This window comes from Microtus pennsylvanicus, chromosome 1 (genome assembly GCF_037038515.1).
Source record: "Microtus pennsylvanicus isolate mMicPen1 chromosome 1, mMicPen1.hap1, whole genome shotgun sequence".
In the NCBI taxonomy this organism is placed as follows: Eukaryota; Metazoa; Chordata; class Mammalia; order Rodentia; family Cricetidae; genus Microtus; species Microtus pennsylvanicus.
In genome coordinates, this window is record NC_134579.1 from 206,728,985 (window position 1) to 206,753,813 (window position 24,829).

At 41.9% G+C, this 24,829-nt stretch overlaps 1 protein-coding gene across 7 annotated transcripts in view; it reads right to left on the minus strand.

The window, feature by feature from the left end:
- Positions 1–24,829, minus strand: part of Syne1 (spectrin repeat containing nuclear envelope protein 1) — a 471,659-nt gene that overhangs the window by 76,039 nt on the left and 370,791 nt on the right. For all 7 annotated transcript variants that reach the window (XM_075949874.1, XM_075949917.1, XM_075949889.1 and 4 more), the window contains 13 exons: positions 24,590–24,721; positions 22,997–23,193; positions 21,793–21,925; positions 21,232–21,414; positions 19,465–19,614; positions 18,497–18,673; positions 17,775–17,930; positions 11,561–11,716; positions 8,666–8,836; positions 5,854–5,987; positions 5,282–5,486; positions 3,165–3,347; positions 2,360–2,506 (listed from right to left, as the gene is read on the minus strand). In XM_075949874.1, coding sequence (XP_075805989.1) covers positions 2,360–2,506; positions 3,165–3,347; positions 5,282–5,486; positions 5,854–5,987; positions 8,666–8,836; positions 11,561–11,716; positions 17,775–17,930; positions 18,497–18,673; positions 19,465–19,614; positions 21,232–21,414; positions 21,793–21,925; positions 22,997–23,193; positions 24,590–24,721 — 2,124 coding nt within the window. The remainder of the gene's footprint in view (positions 1–2,359; positions 2,507–3,164; positions 3,348–5,281; positions 5,487–5,853; positions 5,988–8,665; positions 8,837–11,560; positions 11,717–17,774; positions 17,931–18,496; positions 18,674–19,464; positions 19,615–21,231; positions 21,415–21,792; positions 21,926–22,996; positions 23,194–24,589; positions 24,722–24,829) is intronic.

The following is a 24,829-nucleotide window of genomic DNA, read 5'->3' on the forward strand; positions in this document are numbered from 1 at the left end:
GACAGTAGAAGCTCACATGTACTATCTTATTTACAGGATGCTTTCCTCTCCACAGAACAGGAGAGGATAGGAATCATGCTGGTGACTGAAAAGTTCATTGCATACTCATTAAACCTAATTGATTTACGGTAATACACCCTTTTTATTCAATAACAATTGCGATATAGCTGCTGGGTGAATAAGTACTGTTAATAGGGTTACAAGGATTCACTCGTTTTATTCTTAAAAGAACTCTCATGAGGTAAGGACCACTATAGTTCCCTTTCTAATGATGAAGAGAGGGAGGGACAAGAAGCAAGCAAGTGGCTCAAAGTGGTAGACCCAGGTACAGAGAAGTTGCCCAGCCTTTGCTAGAAGAAACACGGCTTCACCCAGATTTTGAAAAGATCATCTACTTGCCAAGAGCATCAGTTTCATATCTTTGGGTTGGGAAGCCCCAGGCAAACAACAATCAGGACTTCAAACAAAGTAAATTTCTATTTTCCATGTGGATTCTTGTTCCCATCTAGACAACCAGCTACAGAAAGCAGAATTTGTCAGTCCCCTTGGACAGGGTGTGTGTGTGTGTGTGTGTGTGTGTGTGTGTGTGTGTGTGTGTGTCTTTTCACTGCATGCTCTTTGAAAGGTTCATGATCCATAAAGAAGCATATCATGCTGATTATTGAAACCAATGATCTAAGCACTTGATGGTGGAATTTCCATGGGTAAGCATCCACAGACCTAATATAACCTGGTCCTTCTTCTTATGCTCTGACAGGGAGAACGTTACTGCGCCAACAGGAGGAAGCACAGAGGAAACCATCCACTCCCACCAACCTAAGTCATGACAAACCATGGCTTAGAACTGTGTCACTCAAAAAAGTTTGTCCCGGAAAGCCTGATCCTCCAGATAGAGGGCAGATTCCCTTGAGAGAGTCTCACTGGCCAAAATCGTCATGAGTCCACTGGGTTTGTAGGAGACAGAGCCATTGAAGATGAAAATCCAGAAAGTAAAAATCCCAGGCACACAGACACTGAAGTGGCAAGGCTTCAGTGGTCAGAGAAGTCGATGAAGGGGGACCTTGGGAAAGATGGAGGCCAAGTGATGCCAGCCTTGGTCCATAATGATGGCCTTTGTCCTAGGAGCACTAGAAACTCACTGAAGGATTGTTTGCATGTATCTATGTGGTTAGCCACAGGTGCACACGCATGAATGTGCATAGAGAGACCAGAAACCAGGCAATACCAAGAGTTAATTTTTCTTTCAATTGCTCTCTATCTTATTTTTTGAGATAGGGTCTCTCACTGAACCCGGTGCACACCAAGCCCCAGAACCCCTTCTGTCTTTGCTCCATGGGTGCCAGAAGGCACATGATGGAATGGCCAGCCTTTTACATGCGTACTACACATCTGAACTCAGGTCCTCAAGATTATGTGACCAGCCCTTTACCTAATGAGCGAACCATCTCCCTGGGCCCACATGGAGGACTTTAGGGAAGAGGATACCTAACACAATTTGCAAGTCTACTACATTTTAAATTTTTAGCTATGTAAAATTCAAAATTACTGGTAATCCAATAACATCTTTTTCCTTTTAAAACTTGTATTAATATTATTAATTAACAAATCATACTGTAACAGTTATGGGATCGATGTGATGCTTTCATGTGGAAACGATTTAGGCTGGTTGAGTCTACATAATTCAGAAGAACTTTAAAGAAGAAAGTCTCAGTAGCTGAGAGAAAGGGGGTGGGACGGCGTAGACGCAAGGTCTAAGGTACGTGTCCCAGCCTGAGACAGGGCAGGCTGGCCTGGGAGGGGATCAGATTAGAGACGTGGTGGGGGATGCATGGGAACTTCGAGGCTATGATAGGCGTGGTGGGACTGGGGGAGGAAAAGAGGGCTGAGGTGGTCCCCAAGGACTGATTCTGGCAGGGCAATTCATCACAGCACACAGTTCTTTCCTCTCAGAGAGACAGGGAAGAGCTGGGCGAATGTTGGTGGGGGTCTCGAAGGAAGTGCACACAGTTCTTTCCTCTCAGAGAGACAGGGAAGAGCTGGGCGAATGTTGGTGGGGGTCTCGAAGGAAGTGCACACAGTTCTTTCCTCTCAGAGAGACAGGGAAGAGCTGGGCGAATGTTGGTGGGGGTCTCGAAGGAAGTGCACACAGTTCTTTCCTCTCAGAGAGACAGGGAAGAGCTGGGCGAATGTTGGTGGGGGTCTCGAAGGAAGTGCACACAGTTCTTTCCTCTCAGAGAGACAGGGAAGAGCTGGGCGAATGTTGGTGGGGGTCTCGAAGGATGTGGTTGGCAGTGAATTGACCTTCAGATTCTTGAGGATTCTGAGGGTAAGATCTGGAAGGAAGCTTGCGCACACTCACCTTCAGTTCTTCCATTCTGTCCTGGATGGTGGAGAGGTCGGACGAGTGAGTGGGATCCTGCGCCTGGAGGATGTTCTCGGCTTCCACGATCCACACCTCCAGGGCCTCTAAGCTCTGGGCAAATGTCTCATAGTCAACGACTCCAGCCTATGTTGTCAAGAAGAGAATGGCATTGTAGTGAAACAAATGGGCATTTTTATGAAAGCGAGCGAGAGGACAAGAGACAACTGTAATGTTCCTCCATGAGATGCTATTCCTAAAACGGTGAGGCAAGAGGGATCTTTTCTTCCTCATTTATGTGGGTTTTCTTGTTTGTTTCTGTGTAGTATTTCCTAATGGCCAATTAAAGCTATTAAATACAAATAAAGCATTTTTGAAGTATTTCTGTTCTTGCTCAAGGCTACTAAACCCATATAAAATTACCATTGAAGCTTCTTACCGTTGGTTCATTGGGAGTACTCTGAGAGTGGGTATGATTTAGGGGTTGACCTGCTAAACTAAACCAATTTTGAAAGCAAGTTGTAGGGAACAGTGAAAACCAGCCACCTTTCCTTGACTCCACTGGGATCTCTAAGTTTGATTTTTTTTCTCTCTCTCTTCGTTCCTTCGTTCCTTCGTTCCTTCGTTCCTTCGTTCCTTCCTTCCTTCCTTCCTTCGTTCCTTCCTTCCTTCCTTGCTTCCTTTCTTTCTTATGTTTTGGCATTACAGGAAGTGTCACCACAGCACTGAAGAATCTGCTTCCTGTGATTTTCCCCCGAGACATAGAAATCCCCAGTCCAGAACACGTTCACCGCCGGCTCCCTACCTGCAACACTGCTTGCTGCCTGCAAAGCGCCTGCTCCAGGGCGCTCAGGCGCTGGCTGAAGCAGAGCTGCTCGCACTGAATGGCTGCGGCTGCTGAAGCATCCACCTGTTGCCCCAGCTGTTCTCCTAGCTCACGGAGGACGAAAAGCGAGTCCTTGACTGCTCCCAGTCCCTTGAGAAGGTCCTAAATGAGAAGAGAGGCACACATTGTGAAGCCTGTGGCATGTCCTCCTCGGTGGCATCAGCTTTGGCAGAGGGTCACACATGTAGGTAGGAAAGATCCTGTGTGTTCATTACATTAAATGCCTTCACCTTAGAAAAGTAGTCAGGGTTTGGTTATAATTTTTAAAAAGTATGAATTATGTGTATTAACAGTTTAACTATACATATGATGTAACACACACACAGCACTCTTCGGATTAAGATGGGGATGCAATTTAGTGGTTGCATACTTGCCTAGTACACAAACACCTATCTCTAGTTCCAGGAAAAAAGCAGAGTGCTTATAATACAAGCTACATAAGCTCATTATAGGACTTCAGAGAAATGCAAATATTATACATAGATAAGGAAAAGAAAGAAAGAACCAAACCAAGGAATAAAAGAAAGGGGAAGTGAAGAAGAGAAGAAAGAGAAAGGGGAGAGAAAAGAAGAAAGGATGGAGAAGGAAGAAGAGAGGGAAGGAAGGAGGAAGGGGTGGAGGGAGCGTGTGAGAGAAGGATACATATGGAGAGAGAAACAGAAAAGAAAGAGCAACGAAAGGACAGAAACCATGGTACACTAGATGAGACAGTTACTAGAAACCTTAGATCACGCTTTCCTTGCTTTATACATGTAAATGAATAAGAAAATGCATGTGTAAATATATATGTGAATGTATATGTAAATGTATATGTTAATATAATTGCTTCAAACTGAAAAACTATTGCATTTTGCCTTTCCTGATTATTTTTACAAAAGCCTTGGGCATCATCTAGCTACAGTCACCTATTGCAACTACAACAGGACTAGCGAGTGAGGTGTAGTTGGCAGAGAAGGTTCAGAGGGACAGGACTAAGGACCTTGTCCACCTTTACTTCCATGGCACCTCCAGCCGTGTTTCTAAGAAACCCAACTGTATGTTCACAACCATGAGTCAAGGGGAGTCCCTGTGTCTGGGCCCTATGGTGTAGTACCATATCACGGTGAACTTCCATTCCTGCTGACCGCTGGGGTCCCACTTGGACAGGAGGGAGAGTGCAGATTCTGACCTGCCTGGACAGTGCTTCCTCGGAGAGAAGGGCAAAGGGCACCTTTAACCTTGATACTCATAGAAAAGAAAATTGTGCCTCTATTCGGGAACACCAAAAATGACAGCTCTTGAAAGATAAACTATGTCAGCAGAAACAAAGACTATCTTTACTGTAAATAATAGCCTGTCACTTTAAAACCTTGTTTAAACAGATGGTGCAAGCTTGTGTTTGTGTAGTTTTTATAACTTGACTACTTTAATAAGCCTACTTGGGAAAGCTCGTAAGATCTCTGCAACAGAGATCATTAAAATAAAGCAAATAAGGACAAATAATAAGAGCCAAGTAATGGATGGAAGAAGAGAAGGCCTTTCTTGAAAGCCCTAAGTAGGTTACTGGCAGCTCGGGTGGAAAAGGGAATCACTTGAAAGCTATTAAAAAGTGTAGCTGAGACAGACTTCTCTGCGCTGTTAAATTCCTGAATGGAGCTGTTGTCTAGGTGCGCCGCAGCAGATCACAAGTCTAAGTGAATGATACCTTTAACAGTGGATTATTTAAAGGCGTGATTTCCCCATATGGTTACATCTTACGGTGATTGTTTCAGTACAGACAGAAAACCTACATTTTCTCCACGGATATACTCCATTAGGGGAAAAACTACCCATTTTTAAAAATGAAATCACGGGAAGCAACTCACGAGCGTTAAATACGTATGGAAGGCTCTGTAAGACTAGCGACACCCTTTAGTAAATAGGGTGGTGGTTTGGGGATCAACTGTCTCACAAATTCCGAAGGCCTCAAAGCTCACACGGAGCTACACCAGCCCAGTAAGCCTGTGACACTGAAGGACATCGGGTTGTGCAAGTTCCAAACAAGTTCCTGGACATACGTTGCAATCCTGAATCCACTTGGTGACTTCGTCATCGGCGATGTCCTTGTTAGTGACTGCCTTCAGCAGTGCGCTGGTTTGATCCTCTTGTTGCTGGACTGCGGAGGCACACTGCTTCGTGTAGTCCTTGTATCTCTGCCAGAGCAGAAGGAGTGCCTTGCTGGCGTGGAGCTGTTCGGCGATCTCTTCCAGTAAGTTATTCCATCTACGAGCAGCGGTGAGCAGTTAGGGCAGGTACCATCTCTCACCAAACACCCTCACTTACTATTTTATTTCTCTTGATCCTGGCTCGTGAGAATATGGACACCACAATGCAATGGCTCATGTTTATTTAACACAATGAAGATTAGTAGGTCACACCCATATTTCAAGGGGATGAAAATTATCTTTGTTGGGTGGAGAGCATTCCTCATCCTTCCTAAGTGTCTTCTTGTTGGCTATTTTTCATTGAATTCATTTTGTAAAACACCAAAACATTGGTACAATAAACTCTAGAGATAGACAACTGAAAATGTCAAGAGGTTTTAACTGTATCATATTTACAATAAGAACAAACTTAGCCTGCTCCATACCTCATATTGACTTCCTGCAGGGTACTGGAGAGTGTCTCTGTCACGGGTAGGTGACACTCCTTCAACAGCTGGTTGGTAATGGAGCTGAATTTCTGCAAGTCCTCTTCCTGCTTTTCCAGGCTGTCGTGAAGATTCTGCCCAAAGAAAGAGTCCCACAATGACAAACAGGAACTAAATTCTATAAGCAAGTTTGGAAGAGTTTGGTGTCATGGGTATGCATGTGTTGGTTCATTGTTTTTAACAAGATAGTCGTCCCTATCTTATAATCCTGTTCTGAGAGAAGAGCCACAGCAATTGAGCTCTCTTATGCTAATACGTGAATTCTTCTTAAAAAATTCACAGAGGATGTCCTCCTTGTCTAGGAAGGAAGCTGGAGCAGTGGTCCGGGTGCTGTCTCCCACTCGGTGGCTCCTTTTGATGCTCAATGCCCAGGCCTCTGTGTCATTAAACATCTAGAGTGATTGATGAGTATGACATCAAATCGCAGCTTTTCCATAGATCACCTCTAAATTCTATCTCATGCAAAGACTTTCCTATGTTTTTATGTTTAATTGGCAGAAAATAAGTGTACAAACCCACAGAACAATCATTTTGGATAACTGGTTAAACATATTCATACCTGTTTATATTGTTGGATAATTAAATAATCTAATGAACACATCATTGATGTGGGATTACCTTCTGTATGCTGTGAATACCATTGGTTAATAAAGAAACTGCCTTGGGCTGATAGGGTAGAACTTAGGTAGGTGGGGAAAGCTAAACTGAATGCTGGGAGAAAGGAGGCAGAGAGAAACCATGTAGCCCCCACTGGAGACAGATGCTGAAACTTTACTGGGTAAGCCACAGCCATGTGGTGATATACAGATGAATAGAAATGGGTTAAACTAACATGTAAGAGTTAGCTAATAAGAAGCTAGAGCTAATGGGCCAAGCAGTGATTGAATTAATATGGTTTCTGTGTGATTATTTCAGGGGTCTGGGCAGCCGGGAAATGAACAAGAGCCAAAGTGGCCTCCTTCAACACATCATCACCTCACATACTTAATTACTTTAGATCAGAGCAGTGGATCTCAACCTTCCTGATACTACAACCCTTTAATACAGTTCCTCATGTTATGATGATCCCCAACCATAAAATTATTTTCATTGCTATTCGTAACTGTATTATTTCTACTATTAGGAATCATAATGTAAATATCTGATATATAGATAGTTTTATTCAACCTCTATGAAAGGGTCATTCAACCCCCAAGGGTATCACGACCCACAGATTGAGAGCCATTGGTCTAGAACTATCAAACTTGCAGAAACAGAGTAGATTGATGATTACAAGAGGTATGAGAGAGAGCTGGTAAGGAAAGGAGAGATGTTCCACAGAGAATAGTTTCCTCTAAGCAAGAGAATTTTCCCCTCACCATCTTCATGCACTGAATGGTGGCTGTGGTTAATAATACTGCATCTTATACTTTTGATGTCACTTAAAGATTTATTAGATAAGTGTGGTGATATCTTCTCCCGAGCACCAGGGGGGAAACTAGAAGAAAGATGTTTCTCTGGACCAGGCACAACATCACATACCCATAATCCCAGCACTGGAGTAGCCGAGGCAGGGGAATCGTGAGTTCCACGTTACTCTGAGCTACATGATGAGACCCAGCCTAATGCCCCTGGGCCATGTTTTCCTGGAAATATTGTTTAAATGATAGCCTCAATTCTAGTAGACGAGAAGTAGGCTATAAAGTATAGTACTGTTTACCAGTTTTGATTTGCTTGCAATATTCAATATTGCAATATTCAAGGAAAAGTCTGTTAAATTGTCCCTATCTTGAGACAAATTTCAGGTATTAAATGTAGAATATAGTAATTTTTAAAGTTCTCCAATTTTTTTTAAAAAATGTAGTTTTAAATTTACTATGCCCAACCTGAGTTTTAATGGTTGGGTTCTTAGAATCTGCAACAAGTCTTAAAAAAATATTTACACACTACACAAATAAATCCACCCTCAAAAGTCATTCCCTTATGAAAGTCTACTTAGGAGCTCGGTGATATATTATGCAGGTGTCAAGCCAGGGATGTCAGCTAAACGTAAGAAGGCCCGTGCTGTGAACCCCGTCCTTTGAGGGCCCACTCTCAGTCCACAGCCTGTGTATTTTAGCCAGGAAGGATGAACAGTTACGGGTCAGTAGGGCACAGTGCCAGGGTAAGCAAAGAGGTGAAGATGGTGAAGACACAGGTCATGGAACTGAGAGCAGTGACCCCAGACGTGAGCCTGAGCTGGATTTAAGACAGACAGCATCAAGTGCATTCTTGGAGACTGTGGTGTGGACAGAGACACGGGAAATCAAACAAGTGAGTTCCGGAAAGAGGACGGTGCCGTCAAGGGCTCGGCTGATGGGATTCTACCGATGAGTCTGAAAACTAGCGTTGAAATGTTTACACCTTGTCTATTTCCTTTTCCGTTGTCTAGTTTCTTAGAAGATATTGGGAGAGGTAGACTACGGAAAGACAGGGACGACATAAATGGTGACGGCAGTGGGCCAAGGAAATAGGTTTAGGTAGCCGATCATCGCACAAAACATACATATAATTTACTTTACAAGATGTTCAAATCCATTTCTAGATCAGCTAATCCCGTATTTGCTACCCACAGGCATGCTTGATTAAGTTAAAATAAAGCAAGGAAATTAATATTTTAAATCATTTAACACAAAGAATATAAGATAATATTTTAGAATGATATATTCTGCTTGCTAATTTCTTGGTTTCCTTAATGAAAAACAACATTAAGATGCAGTAAACCTTCTATTACCTGAAGATTGTCGACCTGAACTTGAACAGCTTCAGAGGAACCAGTCAGCAGTCGGAATCGGGACAGAGAGTATCTGGCCTCCATGATATGACTGTTGATCTCATCCAAGGCTGCTTTGTGGTGGCCCCACTGGGCAAGCACCGATGTCAGCTGCATCTTTAACTCTCCAACCTGTAGGAAAGAACAACGCTTGTCGTAACTACGTGTGATACAGTATGATGGAACAGAGAATATTAGCTCCTGAAGTACTGCACTGGGACTTCAGGCACCAAGAGCAGATGGGAACAAAAGAACCAGGGTTACACGCTGTTGTGAGTTGTCCAATGTGGGTGTTGGCCGCTGACCCTGAGTCCTCTGAGAAATAGGCAAGTTCTCCTAACTGCTGAGCCACCCCTCTAGCCCCAAAGGACTAACTACATTTTTGAAATAGTGTATATTTCTTATATCAAACAATGGATGGGTTTTATGGTGACCTCTGTGTTAATGTCTGTATGCACCTTGACCATCCTGATGCCCTACCACACTCCCCTGTACATGCCTTCCTCTAGTCCCCTTCCCAACAGTCCCCTTCTAAATACATGTTATGTATGCATGAATATAAAATGTAGGTTTCGTATACAAAAACAAACAAAAAAAACATGATCTCTGTCTGAATCTGGGTTATTTTTCCTAATATGATTATGTCTAGCTTCATCCATTTTCCTACAAATGATACAACTCCATTCATCTTTAGGAATCAACAAAACTCTGTATACACATGCTAGCTTTCTCATCCATTCCTCTGTTGACCAACACGCAGGATGGATCCATAACTTAGCTACTGGGAACGTGCAGCAATGAACATGGGCATGCAAGTAACTCTGCAGCATGCTGGCTGTGACTACAGAGACGACACTCCCGCACACATTCCTCCTCTGGATTTACTGGCACCAGAGAGCATTTGACTTTGGTCTCCAACACTTTATCAGCTTTGGACTTCTGCAGGTCGTTACTAACCTAAACATGGTCCTTTGGCTATGGAGTAAGTGCAGCGATGAGTGATTAAAGGAAGAGACCATACGCATCAATCTACTTTTGCTTTCTCTGCTTTTTTTCTCAACATAAAGGGAAAATGTTGAAACCCATTGGGATACTATCTGATGGGCCACGGGACAAAGAAAGTGATGCCTCAGATGTAAGGTCCAGGCCACAGGTGCGGGCGGGGGCGGGGCTGCCCTGAAGAGTCATAAAATAGCCTTGCAGCTGAGGGAAGGCGATCAGTGAACGTTCTGCATAGCCTGCTTCTTCTCTGCATCCCCGTTTGTTTTTCACGAGGCCATATTCCAATAGGAGAAATGCGTAATTGATGACAATATGGCAAGTTGGTCCAGAGGCTTTGCGGTGATTTATAGAAATGCATAAAATAGAACAGATTTAAAGCTATGCCAAAGATAATCTGTGGCTGAAATGGAAGGCTGGTCTGGAGTAGAGCCCGTGGAGGGTAGGAGTTGTTGGACGTTTCTGTTCAAGCACATGCCTGTACCTCAACGACATTCAATCCCCACGTCTCTTCCTCATCTCTCCAGCCCGTGTCCCTCTCCTTTTCCAAGGCAGCCTTCTTTCTGTTTGCATGTGTGTGTGCATGTGTGTGCATGTGTGTGTGGATGGTGTGCACGTGTGTGTGCATGCATGTGTGGAGTGTAGATGTGTGGATGTGCATGTGTGCATGTATAGATGCATATGTGTGTAAATGTGTGCATATTTGTATTGTACGTGCATGCAAATGTGTGTATACATGCAAGTATGCATGCGTGTGTGTGTGTAGGTGCATGCATATGTGTGTGCGCACGTGCCCTTAGCTGTTTGCCCTCCGCTCCAGTGTGTAAGATGTGGATAACTAAGCACTCAGACTCTGATGGACTGGGGATCACTGTGACCTTACATAGTGAGACATGGTACTCATTGTCATGCTTTTCTTATTGGAAGATTCAGCACACCACTGAGGGCATTATCAAGTCTCTTTGTAGAGATTCTATTTTACTGACAGAGACTGAAACACACAAGGGAATGATATAGTATGTGAGGAGAAGGGAGCAAGCAAGCTGAAGTCTCTGAGCACAGGGCGTGCCTATTGGGCCCAAGAAGAGAGTGAGACCGATGTGTCTAAAGCAAAATGACCTTGCAGGGTCAGAGAGACAGTGGGAAACCGGGTCAACACCCAGCTCTGGTTTCAATCCTTACGAGACCAGAAGCTATTGCAGGATTTTCAACATGGGGATGTCTTGACGTGACTTTATTCAAACAGGCTCTGCTGAGATACTGATCGCTTAAGAGACCATGGAAATGATCCAAGCAAGAGATGGCAGGAACGTAAATCACAGTGCTACTTACACAGATGGGTTGGATGCCAATCTATTCTGGGAGTGTATCTGCCAATATTTTCTGGTGAACTAGGTATGGGTGTGAGAGAAAGAAAGCAGTACAGGATGGCTGCAAAAGATTTCTACCCATGCAACTGGCGTGGCGGCATTGCTAGCAACTGAGACAAGAGTAGGTTTGTGGGGGAAGCTATGACTTACTTTAGGCATGGGAGTTTGAAATGCCTGCTGGTCACAGGTTTCTCTTCCTGTCTCTATTTAGAAGTCTAGAAGAAACTAAAGATGTGGCCAGTCTCCCCGGAGAACTGTCTGTCCCTAGATGGTATCTATGACTATGAGGGTGGGTACAATTAAGAGAGGGACGTTTATAATAATGTGTATTACAGGAAACACCAGAAATTAAAGGACACTAATGAAACAGACTCAGCGATACCCAGGGGTGACAGAGAGATCTGATAATTATTTACTCGGTTGCTTTCAGCAAATGTCAGCCCTGAGTTTTGCAGAAACAGGAGCTGGGTCTCAGGAGCAAGCTTACCGAGTGGTCTAAACCAGCCCAGGTCTGGCTGAGTTCCCGCAGGGTGCTCATAACACTGCCAGAGACCTCCTCCTTCTTGTTCTGAATCAATGCAAGTCCACTCTGCTCAATTTTCTCTACTTCCTTCTCTTTTGCTTTAATCAAATCTTCCAGTTCCTGAAAGATTAAAAAAATATATATAGTTATTTTAAATTGTTCTATTATGGAACTCCGGGGTGCAAGGAAATTGAGTCATTATAGCTTCATGTGCTAAAACCCTGCCACTAATCCAAAAAGATTACCATTCTCAAAAGATGGTCTGTACAGTGACACTTCCTCCTATACTTAAATGTTAAAAAAAAGATAGGCTTTTTATCCATAGTAAATTAGCATAACCTGAAAAATATAAAATCTGATCATCCGCCAGATAAAGAAATGTCATTATATACCTTTTTCAAAAAGTTGGAAGGGAAGAAATACATCTCCGAAATTGTAATATGATTATATTCGGAAACCCAAACACGCCGATGTTTTAAAGTCACATGATCTAACGGGTGTACCTGAGATTCAGGCATAGTTTTGTTTCCCTTTAGCTGTGTCGCTCTGTAAGTGAGGAACTTTTACTGAGTCTCAATTTCTTCAAATGGGGAAACTAAAGACTGGAGGAGAATTACTATTATCTTCTCTTTCTCCAGTACTCTCATCTTCTGTGATTCTGAAAGGCTACAGGCTTCTTCGTATCTTAAATTCTCAATTTTCTTTGGAAGGTGCTTTTTATGGCTGTTAGACGAAAATGTTCAGAAAAGAAAAGTAAAATGAGAAAAGGCTCAGGGCTCATTCTTAAATCATACATTATAGGAGTCTGGGGCCATGGTTCTGTGGTTAAAAGCACTGACTGCTCTTCCAGAGGACCTGGGTTCGATGCTCAGCACCCACATTGTGGCTCACACACATACGTAACCCGCATCCAAAGTCCTCCTCTGGCCTTCAATAATAGCACAGGTGTGCACATTGTGGACAGATATACATGCAAGCAAAACATTTATACACATAAAAATAGTAGATTTATATAAAAGCAAAAAGCGTACATTACAATCCCACCCAACTCATATCTGAACACCACTGGGGCACAGTGAAACAATATGGCATTGCTTTCAACATTTTTCAATAAATGGAGAAGCGGGAAATCGGGCCATTCAACCTCTTTGGAGTTACAATGCTGCTGAGGGCTGCAGTGGAACGTGGGGCTTTTTATTGCCAGGTACCTGTGAGGAGCCCTCTAAACCCAGGTCTGTGGAGGGATGTGAATCTCATTTTGGGGCAATATGGTAAACTAGGTATGAAGACATGGTTGGTCACATTCTCAGATTCAGGTACATATCTCAGATTCATATAAGAATCTGAAAACCCTTGAGGTTAGAAAGGAAAACATTTCAAAAAATATTTTACGCTCAGAGAAAATTAACTGTGCAAGAAAAATACTTGTCCTTCCTCTCGATTGATCTAAATTTTAGTTGTTTTGTGGGGTTATATGCATGCACATGAGTGTGTGAATACAAAAGCCAGGTCAGTTTGTGGTGTCTTCCCCAAATTTTGACACAGAGTCTTTTCCTATACCTGGAACTCAACTGGCTAGCCAGTGAGTCCCAAGGATCCTCCTGTCTCCGTCTTTCCAGACACTATCACACCCAGCTTTTATATGGAGGTCAGGGATCTAAACCTAGATCCGTAATGACCATATGATAAACATTTTACCAACTCAGTGACTCATATAAGAATAAAAATATTGTAGTTGAGTAGCTGTTAGGCGTTTGTGAGACGTCTCCACTAAATTAAGTACAAATACTGTGCTGATTTTCATGTACTTATGCAAGTGCTTTTGTTGTGATGTCATCCTCTCATCTCTGCTTTTGTCAATATTATGACAGTGTCGATAATCGATGGCGTGGAAGCTAATGATTACTGAGGTAATACTTCTTTTACTCAGTATAGAAAATGTAATTAATTTTACATTTTAAGATAGTTCTTTCTTTTTTAGGGTTTTTTATAATTTATTTTTTAAAAAAGAAAGCAAACTATCTTTTTTTTTCATTTTACATATCAATCCCAGTTCCCATTCCCTCCCCTCCTCCTAGTCCCTCCACCTACTCTCCCCCTAGCCCATCCCCCATCCACTCCTCAGAGAGGATAAGGCACTTTGCTTAGGGAAGGTCCAAGGCCCTCCCTACTATATCCAGACTGAGCAAGGTATCCATCCAAAGAGAATGGGTTCAGTACAAACAGTAGGGATAAATCCTAGCGCCACTGCCAGTGGCCCTGCAGTATGCTCCAGCCACACAACCGTCACTCACATTCAGAAGGTCTAGTTTGGTCCTATGCTGTATCCTTCCCTGTTCAGCTGGAGTTGGTGAGCTCCCATTAGCTCAGGCAAACTGTTTCAGTGGGTGAAGGGAGAAGGGGAGGAGGAGGAGGAGAACTTGAGGGAATGGGATAGTTGAGATGGAGGAAGGACAGAGATGAGAGCAGAGAAAGATATTTTGACACTAGAGAAATCCCCAGAAAACCACAAGGATGACCCCAGCTAAGATCCAAGGTAATAGAGGAGAGGGTGCCCAAACTGGCCTTGTCCTGTAGTCAGATTGATTACTTTCTTAAATGTCACCATAGACCCTTCATCCAGCAACTGATGGAAACAGAGGCAGAGACCCTCAGCAAAGCACTGGGCTGAGCTCCCGAAGTGCAGCTGAAGAGTGGGAGGAGTGAGAATATGAGCAAAGAGGTCAAGATATTTCCGTAATTTTCCTAAGTTATAAATAGCCACGCATGATCATCCCAATTCATATTTAATATGCAGTACATAATTATATTTTACATGTTAGTAAATAATAGAGACCCATAGCAATCCTTCCTATAAGATGATCCTAAAATTTAAATGTTAGAATTAAATATATCTTCAGTCATTCACAGTGGTAAACCTGCTCAGAAAGTAATACTGAATGTACGGTTTGTGGATTACACATCTCAGAAGAGCTGACTGTACCTGGGCACAACCCAGGAGTGATGCAGGACTGAAAGACATTTCTGCATAAAGGTGTGTTTGCCTTTCCATAATATGTTTTTTAAAAATTCTCTAGTTCTGATCAACTGAAACAAAAGCCAATCCTAATATTTCTGTAATAGTAAATTATTCCCAACTTGGATTAATTCACAAATATCAGTTTTTATATTGCATTCAATCAATAAATCACCTCCAAAAGAGACTGGAAAAGTATTCAAGCTTTTTAAAACAAAACAAACCCTGAATCCAGTCACTGATTTAAGTACCCTGGCTTGAATTTCCTGCTGTGGGCCAAAGAAACAATTTCTCAAAAATGACAATAAATTTTATCAAAGTTTGTAGAACTGCCAGTTAGGACCCGACAGTTAGGCTATTGTGATTTATACATACTGTCCCCAAACAAGTGTGTGGGCTCCTCTCTGGTCTTTCAGGTTTGAAGGAAATGGCTTTTCATGAATTGGCATCGGCATGGAGTTCTTTAAACCACAATGTAACTTTTGTCTCTGAAATTGCCTGAAGTGACCCTCAGGGAACCTGAGATTTAAGTGCCACAGGCAATAAAATTCGGCTAAACTTTTGCAATATTTTTCAGACATCAATGTGTCTCCCTACTAAAAAGAAGACATATATAGGAATAAAATCAAAATAGAAAAAGAGCATTAAAGAGAAGAAAAAACTAGTGAGAAAGAGACAATGGGGCTGGAGATGTAGCTCAGTGGTTAAGAGAACTGCTGTTCCACAGGCCTGGGGGTCAGTACCCAGCTCACTCATGAGAGGTAGCTCACAAGTACCTACAACTCCAAGTCCAGGGGGTGCAAGGCCCAATTCTAGCCTCTGAGAGCATGCACACACACAGAGAGGGGGAGAGAAAGAGAGAAAGAGATAAATAAGGCAATTCTTTTAAGGAAGAGAAAACAAGAGAAGAAAGGGATGAAAAGGAAGGGATAATATGGCTAGAGGATCAAACTTCAAAGAGAACGCCAACAAGCAACCTTTCAGTAATACAGGGACCTTGACCATGAGACTGGGAAGAACTCATTAGCATGTATGGGCTGCCTTTTAAAATTAATGGAAATATTTTAACTTTGAGGGTTCAGCAAAACTATCACTTTTCAACCCTAAAAGCGAATTTTTGAAATGCTGACTTATTTTTCAGATTTTAGAATTTATGATCTAATTTGGAAGTACCTCCAGCCTCCTAAAAAATACAAAATTCAACAAAAGCAGTTGACGGGCATATTTGGTTTTCAATCTTTTATAAATCCATCTTCTGATGAAAGGCATTCAGCAATGTTAATTGAAAGTGCTTCTCACTGATCAGAGTGGGTGCACACCTGTAACCCCAGCATTTAGGAAACAGAGACAGGAGGATCAGGAGTTATAGACCAGCCTTGATAACATGTTGAGTTTGGAGGCCATTTTGGACCACATGAGACTATTTTTTTAAAAAAATAAAAGAAAAAGTCAGGTGGTAGTGGTGCACACCCTTAATCCCAGCACTCAGGAGGCAGAGGCAGGTGGATCTCTGTGAGTTTGAGACCAGCCTGGTCTACAGAGAGGGTTCTTGGACAGTCAGAGCTATTACACAGAGAAACCTTGTCTAAGACAAAAAAGCATTTTGACATCAGATGTGCAGATGCAGAATTTGGAGTTTGCTCAGTTACTTTTGGGTCTTGCTTTGGCCCAGAATTTTTTCACTATTCTCCCTTCCCTTTGTTTTGGAATGGTAATATGTATCCTGGGTTATTTCAAGCTGGAAGTATGCACTCTGTTTTATGATTTTGATTTTATAGGTGATTACAGTTAAGAGTTTGCATAAATCTCAGGAGAGACTTTAAACTTTGGACTTTTAAACATTGTTGAGACTGTGATAGACTATGAGGAGTTTTGAAGTTGGACTAAATGTATTTTTCACTATGAAACTGTTAAGAAATTATGGGGACCAGGAAGTAGAATGTGGTAGTTTGAATGTAACTGGTCTCCATAAGCTCATAGAGAAGGCATTAGGTGGTATGGCCTTGTTAAAGTAGATGTAGCCTTGTTGAAGGAAGTGTCACTGTGGGGGCAGGCTTTGAGGTCTCTTTTGCTCAAGCTTCCCTCAGCGTGACTTTCAGACCATTTCCTGTTGCCTGCAAAAAAAAACACTCTCAGCTCCTTCACCAGTACTATGTCTGTCTGGACATTGACATGTTCCCTACCATGACCATAACAAACAAAATCTCTGAAACTGTAAGAGAGCCCCTATTAAATGTTTTCCTTTTTAAGAGTTGCCATGGTCATGGTGTCTTTTCATAACAATAGAAACCCTAAAGCAGGGTCCTAGAAAAAGAACTGGATAAGTAAGTGTAAATCATTAGTGTTGGTAGGAGACTAAGTAAATGTTTTTTGTCAATTATAATTAATTTAAATATAACTTTAATTTTTAAAAATCCCAATAAATATATGTCTTTCTTCCATTAAAACAACAACAACAAAACAAAATAACTAATAATTTCATACAGCTTCAAAAATGTAAGCATTCTTGGACCACATGGCATGCTTCTTTTCTTAACTATAAGGCTTTGTGTGGGGGCTTAAGGTGGGCCATCACACCTGATTAGAATTTATTTGGGTCCTGGCCAATCCAACTGGATCCTTGTGTTTGTACAACAAGCACTTTATCTGCTGAGCTATGCTCTCACTCCCTATATTGATATCTTTAAGGCAAAGAATAATTTGGGTAAATGTACAAATATTCCTAAAATATTGGTAAGTATTAAATCTGATGATCACTGTATGGGATTATGATAAACACATAAGTGTGTCTACTTATGTGAATAGTTGATCCTTTCTATAATCTCAAAACTTTGCAATCAGGTGATGAAGCCTGACAGAGTTGGGAGAAGAAAAACAACCTAACAAGGCATCACGGTACGTAACTGTAACCCTAGTACCATGAATAAGGAGGCTGGAGGACTCCTGCACTGGTTGTATAGCAAGATTCTGATTCAAAATCAAATAAATGGCAAAAAAATGACTATCTGATCAACCTGATCAGCTCATGTAATGAAAGGCAAGGGTCAACAGATGCAGTTATTAAGAAAGCATTAACTCATAATGCTTGAGCCAGCAATGCCCTCCCCCCACACATAGGCCTGGAGGTGTGAGGCAAATCCGGGAGCCGCCTGAACGTGTTACCTGGCAGTCCTTCAGGGCATTCTGAACAGAAGTCTGATCACCAATTTGCTGTTGCTGTTTCAGCTTCTTCTCCTGGGTTTCAAACCAAGCTTTCAGAGACTGTACACTATTTTCATACTCTGACCAAGACTCCAACAAGCCTTCCAGCAGCTGGATCTAAACAAACAGAAAGACTCCAATTTCAAAAATTTTGTTTTAAAATCAAATTGCTGGGACCAAAAAAATGACCTAATACAATTTCTTACAAAGTAAGAGTTCTTGGGAAGCAACAGGATCTGGGAAAGACTATAGTAGAGAGAGTCACATACTGCATGAAAATGGCCTTACAAAACCCTGCATGATACAATAAAAATGTGAAAATGGAATTTCTTAAAATACAGTCTATTGCATATAAAAATGAGAAAATGAAGTTTCCCAAATATCAATCAATGGCTACTATTGGTAAAGGAAACAAAAAAACTATAATCAAGCTAAAGTAAAAGGAAGAAAATGAAGGGGCATCTTAAAAACAATCAGACCCATGAAATGTACATAGAAGGGAGGGGGTGTAAGAGAACAAACAGGAGAAAGATGTCCAGGGTTTGGTCACCTTCTGGGTACTGTGGGAAACTCTTCTCACGCTTCATCTAGGCACACACCCCACTCGTGGAATGGTTTCCTGCCAGCCTGAGCCTGTTCTTGGGGTTCGCATCAGTATCAGAAGGATGGGCCACCTCGCTCACCTTCTCACCCACTCGACCTTGCAAGAGCTGCCAACTTTTGTTCATGGCTCCAAGCTGCTCGGCAAAATCGGTCTTATCACTGCGTTTGCTCTCCACGTCCTGGCTGCTGATCTGTAGCACCGACTGGTTCACAAAGTCCGCCGTCAGCTGCTTACAGTTCAGGTCTATCTTGAAACCCTTAGAGAGAGGCAAGAGACTCAGACAACGTGCTTCTGTGTGCAAAAGTCTTCGCATGTTCTTAGGAGTAGGGAAGCCTCTGCAAACCCACATGTGACTGTTACCACTCCTGTGATGTCATCCAAATGACACAATCTTTGCTTCTTCACATGACCTACTTACTAAGGTTAGGGACTGGAATATGCATTCATTATGTTTAGAAAATTGCACATTGCACACATATAAATAGCATGTGCATGATATGTAGAAATGGGTGAATTACTTCATTTTCTTTCAGTGTGTTATAGTTTGAGTGTGTGATGTCTTTCATAGGCCCATGTGTTTGGACACTTGGTCCCCAGTCCGTGATGCTTCTTTCTGAGAAGGTTTCAGAACCTTAAGGAAGTAGAGCCTCACTGGAGAACCATCTTGGAGGGGGGGCAGTTTTTGAGGTTTGATCGTGTGACCCCACTTCTGGCTCTCTAGCTCTCTGCTTCCTGTGTGTAGATGAAGTGTGACTGGTCAGCCTTGTGTTCCTGTTTCCAGACCTTTCCCTCCATTACAAACTGTGTCCCCACTGTGACTGTTATCCTGGTTTCCTCAGTTGCTGCAGTCAGGGTACTCTATTACAACGACACAAAACCAGCTGACACACTGCATCTGTACCTAGCATTTCCACGCACTTAACTTTTGAAGGCCTCTGTCTGTCTATTGTATCTGGGATACATACATTCTAAGCCCTGGTTGGAGTTTCTGAGTGCATTCAAATGAAAGTCTACATGTATAAAAATGAAAAGCTCCGTGTCTGTTACCTTATATTTCTGCAGGTAGTCGTGGATTGCCTTGTAACCCACTGCATTTTTTATGTCCTCTTCATCCTTCTGTATTACACTTTCCATGAGTGCAATCCAGCTCATGACCTCAGAAATGGCATGGCGGGAGGGTAGTTTGTCCATCTGGAGCTGCAGAGTTGAGACAGAGTGAGTGCCAAGCACTAAAATTCAGACCCAACCTCTGTTAACACAGTGGTTCTCAACCTTCCTACTGCTGCAGGCCTTTAATACAGTTCCTCATGTTGGGCTTACCCTTTACCATAAGGTTATTTTCATTGTTACTTCATAACTGTACTTTTGCTACTGTTAGGGATCGCAATGGAAATACCTGTGTTTTCCAATGGTCTTAGGTAACCCCTGTGAAAGGGTCATTCAACTCCCAAAGGGGTCGTGATCCACAGTGATGCTAATCACCTAATGCTCACTCGACATCTGATACCATCAACGCTATATAAATATTACCTAATTAATCAAAACACCAGCAAGAAAACATATTCTTACTTTATAGCTAGTTTTATGAGTTTCAAAAATAACCTTAAATACAAAACATTCAACAGATGTAGTCTATTAATTCTCCTGTAAAATCTCTGTGTATTATGACTCAGGAATGCTAAAAGGAAGAAAAACAACACACCAAAAGGTATCAGTTTCTCTGCTTTCTGGAACTCTCCTATTTGTTCCTAAGATTTAATTTCCTGAGTATTTAAGATCGACTCAGATTTCTGAATTTGGCTTCATATGCCAAGCAAGTATGCATATCAGAATTACCATGATTCTCAAGAACAGAAGAAATTCTTTACATATTCATGATTCAACAGTGTCTGGTATGTGGTGGGTTATGCCTATAACCCCAGCCCTTTCAGAGGCTGAGGCAGGAGGATCACCACAAACCCAGGACTACCCAGGGCTACAAGGTAAGACCTTGCTTCCTAATATAAATAAAATTAAATGTATATAATCTAATTTTATGTGGTACTAAAAGGCTAGAGGAAGATGGCATTGCTTCTCCCTGCTAGGACTATAGTCACTGGACTGGAGAGAAACGACGTGTGTACTAAAAACATCTATCATACCTGATCTACAGTGATGAATGCTAAAGAGAAAAAGACTAAAATGTCCCAGGTAGGTTAGACATATTGTCAATCAGAATATAGTCATGAGCTGAAATGAATATCATTGTTCAATGTGGAACCCCACATACAATGGTGGGCCTAAAATGTTATCATAAGCAAAGAAGCCTGTGGTCTATTTTTCGGTTTGTGGTAAGTACACTCTGATGTCTGAACAATGACAAATCGGACCAAGGACCTATTTATCAGAATGCAGCCCTGTCATAAATGATGTGTGACTGCTCTCACACTGAGGAAGATCCAGTTTCCTTCTTGGCTATAAGATGGCAAATCTTCTACGTATGTTATAGATCTTCACAATTTTAAGAGGTGCCTATGTTTTAGCTATGAAATGTCAGTTCAAAGAAGGTCAAAGTTTTCAAGTCAAGTTTCCAGCATCCACATAGAAAGAGAGAGAGAGAGAGAGAGAGAGAGAGAGAGAGAGAGAGAGAGAGAGAGAGAGAGAGAGAGAGAGAGAGAGAAATGCTTTGGGTAAGAATGCTGTCTGAAGAAGTGTTTGTGGAATGATTCAGTTTTAACACATAGCACAATAGCAGTGAGAACAGACAAGTCCTGGTTAACTCTGATTTGCATTCATATGATGGAAATCAACTGTTAACCAGCTTTATCTCTGTACCTGGTGGAGCTTCTCCTGCACAACAGGGATGCTTGTCAGCAGGTCAGTCCACTGGCTGTCCATGCGGGACAGCTCAGCACGCAGAGCGGCTGTATCCACTTTCTTTAATCGAAGAAGTTGATTCCCTGTGCTCATGACTGATGATTTCAGGGAAGACTTGGCATCTACCTCCTTAGAGAACTCCTTAAAATAACAAAAGTCATAGTGTTCAGTTTAGCATGAAATAGCTGGACCTTCCCATTCAAGGACAGAGACCAACCTAGAGCGCAGATCAACTAGTTCCACATATTGAGGGCTCCGTCATGTGGAGCTCTGTGGAGACAAACACACCACACCTTTACCTTCAAAAGAGGCTGGTCCACAGCCCGAAAACCAACTGAAAGAGGCAATTTGGAACCCCACTTGTACATAAAGACTAGTCACTCAAAGTCAACCTCAGAATTGTTTATGATAATTTACTTTTTTTACTGTGTCTGTTGACTGCTGGCTTGCTGTGTGCTGTTCCATGAGTCCAGGCTGAAGAACACAATAAGACCCAGTGTTCTAAGTCCTCAGACTTACCAGGAAAGCATTGAGATGATCCCGGACCATTTCCAGTTCTTGTGGGACCGTCACAGATTGCTGAGTCCAAAATGCAAGCCTGTCCTTTGCAGACTGTAGCCAGTGAGTCAGGTCCGCAGATTCACTTTGATACCTTTAAGCATATTAAGGAGTCTATTAGTGAAACGTTCAGTCTCTATTGTCTGTTGTCAGTTAAAATGAGAGACCCAAAGACTTGGAAGGAAAGTATCCAAGGCTGATGCTCAGAAATTCTTTTCTTTTAATATTTATATCTTAAGTCTGCCCTGGGCTTCCATGCCCCCTTTGCTAAGCTGAAAAGAAAAAAATCTTTCTCTCTCATTGCACTGACGCTGTTGGGAAATACTGGGTCATGATTATAAAACCTGTTTGAAAGAAAGGTGACAGAAGAAACAGTCCTTCATTCAATAAAATCCAAATAACAGCCTCCCTTGACTGTTTCCCATTAGGACTTCAGAGTAATATATTCCCCCCGGGCATGTATATTGAAGGCTTGGTCCCCAGTTAGTGTTACTATGTGAGGAGGTGCTGGGCATCTAGAAGAACTGGAGACTAAGAAGAGGAAGGAGGTCCTTGAAAGGTGGTCTCTCTCTCTCCTCTCTCCTCTCCTCTCCTCTTCTCTCTCTCTCTCTCTCTCTCTCTCTCTCTCTCTCTCTCTCTCTCTCTCTCACACACACACACACACACACTTTTAGGCAACTATGAGGTGAAATATCTCTTCTGTCATTTGTTCCTGCTACTACACTATTCTACCTCAGGACCTAGAACAATAGATCTGACTGACCTTGGCCTGAAACCTCTGAAATAGTGGGTTAAGACAAATCTTCCTTCTGATAAACCATTTTTTCTCAGCTGTAGGCCACAGCAATGAAAATCTAAGATATTTCCCATGGCCCATGAGGAGAATGCTCTCACTCAGCTTTGCCCCGTCTCTAAGGCTTCCAAGCGACTAGACAAGGTAAGGGCGGGACAGCAGAGTCGGCGGCATTGGGCGATAGTCACTTGGCTAGCTTTAATCACACATCTAAAAGAATAAGAATCCAACTGGGAACCCTCTGATTGTCTTTACTTTCCAAACTGTGCCATTTTCTAAATGCGCACATCTTTTCCAAGCCCAGCATCTACCAGTCTTAGACATACACCACAGAACTTATCAAAAACACAGGCCAAATACTCATCCTAATACCTGGTCCAGTGTTTCAGTATGGTCTCCAGTCTGTGAAGTTCCTTGGACACTCTGTTGGTATTATTTAGCCAGCGCTCTCCGAGTTGATTGAGTTGACTTTCCAGATCTGAGCAGCTGGCAGACATCAAAAGTCGCTTCCCGTCATCTAACACTTGATACAGTTTGGGCTGGTCTTCATTAAGGCTGGATTTTAAGTGCTGAAACGATGGATGACATTGGGTGAAGAGCTTGACTTGGTGTAGCTTTGATCCTTGGCCATTATAATTTCTCTGATCTTTATAACACTGCTATTATTTGTTACCAAACATACAGTAGTTTCCCTCTGCAGCCCTGAAATCTTGAAAAGGTTTTATTAAAATATAGATGTTCTCTCTTTTTAAATTCATCGGGAGCTTTGGATGTGTTTACAACTGTCAGGCTTAGATATCTCTAAAACAGTGTGACACCAAAATAAACTCTAAAAACATGCTTGGTGGAGGTTTGGTGAAAATGGTTTTGAAATGAACTCATTTCTTCCAAGAATATTGACTACTTGCCATTATTCTATAATCTATTATCTATGCTCCACCATCCATTACCTATATGCATATCTATTTATCTATCATATCTATCTATCTATCTATCTATCTATCTATCATCTATCTATCATCTATTTATTTTTCAGAGCAGAGAATCTAGCTCATGGAGCCTTGATAATCAAGAAGACCTTTATCATTACTACTGACCTATTAAGTACAGATGAAGAAAGATTTTTTTTTAAAAAATATGGAATTCTAATTAAACATACACACACACAAGGCATAAAAGGAGGAGGGTTTGCTGGTAACAGGGGGTTTAGCCTTAAACAGAAGGGGAGAAAGGAGGAAGTGTGAGGTGGGACTAAAACTCACTGTATAATGTATAAAGCCATCAAGCAATAATAAAAGAATACAGCTGGGTGGCAGTGGTACACGCCTTAATCCCAGCACTGGGAAGCAGAGGCAGGTGGATCTCTGGGAGTTTAAACCAGCCTGGTCTACAAGAGAGAGTTATAGGACAACCAGAGTTGTTACATAGAGAAACCCTGTCTCGAAAAACCAAAATAAATAAATAATGGTAAAAATAATGATAAATATATACTTAATAGTAGATAAAGACAATAATTATTATATAACATATTATATATAATTTATCATATAATAGCTACTATATAATAATTAATCATAAATATATTTATATACTAAGGATAATATATACATATTCTATGTGCATCCATGATTTTAGTAACTTTAAAGAAAAGTAAAAGAGTTATTAAAGTTTAAACTTGTTTGTTAGCTGGGCGGTGGTTGCGCACGCCTTTAATCCCAGCACTGAAGAGACAGAGGCAGGTGGAGCTCTGTGTGTTTGAGGCTAGCCTGGTCTACAAGAGCTAGTTCCAGGACAGGCTCCAGAAGCTACAGAGAAACCCTGTCTCGAAAAACCAAAAAAATAATAAAATAAAAATAATATAAACTTGTTTGTTATATAAACTTGTCTAAATTCCATTACAATTATTGGCAAATTTCTAAAGGAAACGTTGTCACTGAGACACTACGACGCAGTTGGAAGCCAGACCTGGTAGAGATTCATCCTTTCCACAAGTCTGTCCTCGCTCTCCTCCACCAGGCCCACGCTTGGAATGCTGCTCTCAACCACCTCCAGCTGTCTGCTGAGCTCCTGGAGAGTCTCATCCAGATGGGACCACATCTACAAACACAACGGTGATTGCTAGGACCCCACACTAGGGAAGCTAGCAAGGAGACCACAAGTTCAAGGACAGCCTGGGCCACAATGGGTCTCAGGGAAATGGAACAA